The following is a 4,033-nucleotide window of genomic DNA, read 5'->3' on the forward strand; positions in this document are numbered from 1 at the left end:
GACAATAAAGCTGAAGAACAATTGTGGAGCACGGTAAACGAGAAAAGCAGAGTAGAATATTCTATTGCAGTGAATCAGGTAATTTTTACAAAGATTGGATCCCCTTTATATAGGAGGGGAAAACCCTAATATAATACATTTCCAATTATGACAAAGAATTCTATTGGTACAGCTGTATAACAACCTAGTACGGACTTGTACCATTTCGTACAAATCTTATCCTATAACTAATACCCTGACCCACGTGTCCTTGAGAAATTCCCGCTCTTTTTTGAGTGTCATCGAAATTATACTGCCCTCGAGGTAGATCATGATGGGTCTTCGATTTGCTCCCTCGAGGTGTGCACTTTCCAGTCAGACCTGGTCTTTACTTCGTGCTACCCCGAACATGAGCCTGGGGTTCCATTCAGACCTCGAAACCGAGCCCTTTGATTTCTGCCGTATACATATGTATTTTGCTAAAAGGAAAAGCAATATAACTCCATTTTTGCAAATTATTTGCACACCACCACCATTTTGGCAGTCTCGGGCTGAAATTGCCAACATGAGGTGTACAAACCGAGGAAAATACGCCGGCAAAGCTCCTATTCGGAACCAACAACGACAACCAATTATCCGCTCTTTCCACCTCACCCAACCTAATCAAAACTCCTTTCTGAGAAACAGAAAAAAGCAAAACCACAAAACCCAAAAACCACAAACCCCAGCTATTTCATTATTCCCATCTAAAACCCTTCCGCATACAATAAACAAATCCAATGGCTTCTTCAATATGGATTTCCTCAAAAAATCCAATCTTTGACTCTTCTTCACTCTCTTTCACTTCTCAACTCCTCAATTTCCCCATTCCCAATACTAACCTAACAAACGCAAATTCCCCTTACCAATTCTGGAAATTGCCCTCAATTCACTGCGGTAATATTCGTGGACTACGAGAAAGAATCGAAACTGTAAATAACACCCAGAAAGTAACAGAAGCAATGAAACTAGTAGCAGCAGCCAAGATTCGCAGAGCCCAAGAAGCAGTCATTAGCAGCAGACCCTTTGCTGAAACGCTCGTTGATATGTTGTACAACATAACCAAACAGGTTCAATTTGAAGATGATGTTGAAATTCCCTTAATGAATATTAGGCCTGTAAAGAAAGTTGCACTTGTTATTATTACTGGTGAAAGAGGCCTTTGTGGGGGTTTTAATAATGGAATACTAAAAAAAGCAGAGACACGTATTCAAGAATTGAAGAATCTTGGTATTGAATGTAGTGTGATTAGTGTTGGTAAAAAGGGTAATGCTTATTTTCGTCGAAGGAGGGATAAGTTTTTTGTTGATAGGTTTGTTGAAGGAGAGAGTTTTCCTACAACAAAAGAGGCTCAGGTTATAGCTGATGATGTTTTTTCATTGTTTGTGAGTGAAGAAGTTGATAAAGTAGAGCTTTTGTATACTAAATTTGTTTCATTGATTAAATCTGATCCAGTAATACATACTTTGCTTCCAATTTCGTCGAAAGGAGAGGTTCTTGATGTGAATGGGAAAAGTGTTGATGTAGATGAAGATGAGTTCTTTAGGTTGACTACTAAGGAAGGGAAATTGATAGTTGAAAGGGATCATTTGAGGGTGAAAAGGGGAAGTTATTTGTGTAATTTAGAGTTTGAGCAAGATCCTGCTCAGATTCTTGATGCTTTGATGCCACTCTATTTGAATAGCCAGATTTTGAGGGCACTTCAAGAGTCATTTGCGAGTGAGCTTGCTGCTAGGATGAATGCAATGAGTAATGCCACGGATAATGCAGTTGAGTTAAAGAGGAACCTTTCGATTGCTTATAACCGGGAAAGGCAGGCGAAGATCACTGGCGAGATATTGGAGATTGTTGCTGGAGCAGATGCACTTATGTAGCTCCACTGAATCTGGTATCTGGATTCCTCATTGTTTCGTAATTTGGATATCCTTATTTCATTTTCATTGACTCCTTCTATGAAGAGAACAAGCTCGTTAGAGGCTGATGGTATGAAAAGTGTCACACTAAGGATTCTCTTGAACCATAAAACGAGATGAATCTCTTCTTTCATGAACGATTAAGCTTTTTGACTCCCGTTTTCGCTCTGAATGACTCCTTTCTCAATTGACTGGAAGAAGATTCTTCACTAGCAACAAGTAATTCTCTCTTTTTCCCCTTTTCCAAGTTTTCTACTTTTACTTAGGGTGGTTTAGGCAAGCTTGTAAGTGTAGACATGAAGGTCACAGAAGTTAGCATATGAGTTCCCAAGAGTGGTAAACTTTTACTGGCTGTAGGCATAGATGCAGAAATTTCTTTGTGCAAGGAGTCGGTGCTCAAGTTTTGTCGGGGAGATTGTTTGCTAAGGCTTTGTCCTCTACCAGAGTTCCGCACGTGATTTGGTAGATTGTGATATTTGGAATTAAGATCATTCAGCTTATGCTATTGTTGGTGGAACTGTATCTCATTGCTTTGAGTCTGGAGAACTTCAGATTGATAATCCTACTTTCCGTGATGTAAAAAACAATGGTTTTAACTGTTGCCTTATTCGTTATATCGGATTCCATTCTCCTTTTGATTAAATCCTTTCCAGCCTGTCTTAAAGAAGAGTAGATGCTGCAACTTTATTTTTTCATCTCTGTCTATGTATTCTGTGCATTTCTACAAATTGAGTCTGCTTACTACTAATGCTTATATATATGTTAACAACAACAACAACAACAACCCAGTGGGGTCTGGGAGCTTATATATTTGTTAGTGAAAAGGAAATTATCATGAACAAGAATCTTTTTGGGTATGTATACTGCACTTTCCTTATTTGCTCCTCCTCTGTACTTGAATTATCAGTTTTCTTGAGCGCACTACTAATTATATCGAGGTTAATTAGTTGACTACTCAGTTCATTGCAAGCAACAAACTGTTTTCTGTTTCTGAGGTATCTACAATTTACTTAGGATTATCTTTGCGACTTGCGTTCTTTATAAGTGTAGTCTGTAGAGATGATGGTCAGAGAGATGAGCATTGGAGTCTCTGGGAGTAGTATACATTACTAGCTGTAGGCATATGGAAAATTTGAGAAGAAAGGTTCCCTAAATAAGCGAGTTTGTTTGATGCCAATTTACTCTATATCACATGATTCAGTGTATTTGATATTAAGAAAATGCAGCTTTTGTTGTTAGCTGTGGAATTATATTCATTGCCTTTAGTCTGGAGCAGTTTAGGTTAATAATCCTACTTTTTTGATGATGAAAACAATGTGTCAAGCTGTTACCTTATTGGTTATACTGAATCCCTTTGCTTAAATTATTACCAGTATCAGTATTTGGATGTCGTATTGGAACTATCTTTATTTCAACTTTTGGAATTGGATGCACTATTTCAATTTTTATGCTCAGAGCTTTTATCAATAGTGAGTAATGGTAGAGATTGGGACTGAGCAATTAATTATGTACAGAGATGTTTATTCAATATGAATTACTGTCCTCAAAATTTTTGGCAGATGATTTGAGGTACTTTGTCTCCTCAAGACTCAGATTTACAAATTCAATTCACTTAATTTTCAACTGTGAGGCAGCAAAGGCATTAATCATATATATATANATATATATATATATATATATATATATATATATATATATATATATATATATATTTCATTCACTTAATTATCAAGAGTGTGGCCTAGTGGTCAATGGAGTGGGTTGAGAATCACGAGGTATTAGATTCAAACCTTAGTAGGCGTTTGGACATAAAATTGTAATTTTTGAAAAAAACTAGTATTTGGAGTTAAGTTGAAAAATAATATTTGAAATTATGTTTGGACATGCATTTCACTTGAAAAATATTGCAGTTTTGTGAGTGGGAAAACAAAGGACCCGTTTGTCCTTAAAAAAATTTCCTTTTTTTCGATTTTTTTTCTTCAAAAATGTGTTTGTACATGAAATTTTGCAAGTTTTTGGGAAATTTTCGGAAATGGGTTTTCCAAAAAGATCACCTACAAAAAATTTTGGAAAATTTTGAAAAGTGGTCACTTTTTTTGTTT

General features: G+C 36.4%; 1 protein-coding gene across 1 annotated transcript; it reads left to right on the forward strand.

Annotated features, from left to right (window-relative positions):
* Nucleotides 479-2,626, forward strand: LOC109228876 (ATP synthase gamma chain, chloroplastic-like). The gene has a single exon (XM_019394120.1). The coding sequence runs from the start codon at nt 759-761 to the stop codon at nt 1,890-1,892; it is 1,134 nt and encodes a 377-aa protein (XP_019249665.1). The 5' UTR covers nt 479-758; the 3' UTR covers nt 1,893-2,626.

This window comes from Nicotiana attenuata, chromosome 1, assembly GCF_001879085.1.
Source record: "Nicotiana attenuata strain UT chromosome 1, NIATTr2, whole genome shotgun sequence".
Classification (NCBI taxonomy): Eukaryota; Viridiplantae; Streptophyta; class Magnoliopsida; order Solanales; family Solanaceae; genus Nicotiana; species Nicotiana attenuata.

Coding starts and splice junctions, on each gene's coding strand:
- LOC109228876 (XM_019394120.1), top strand. CDS start 759: ATGGCTTCTTCAATATGGATTTCCTCAAAAAATCCAATCTTTGACTCT.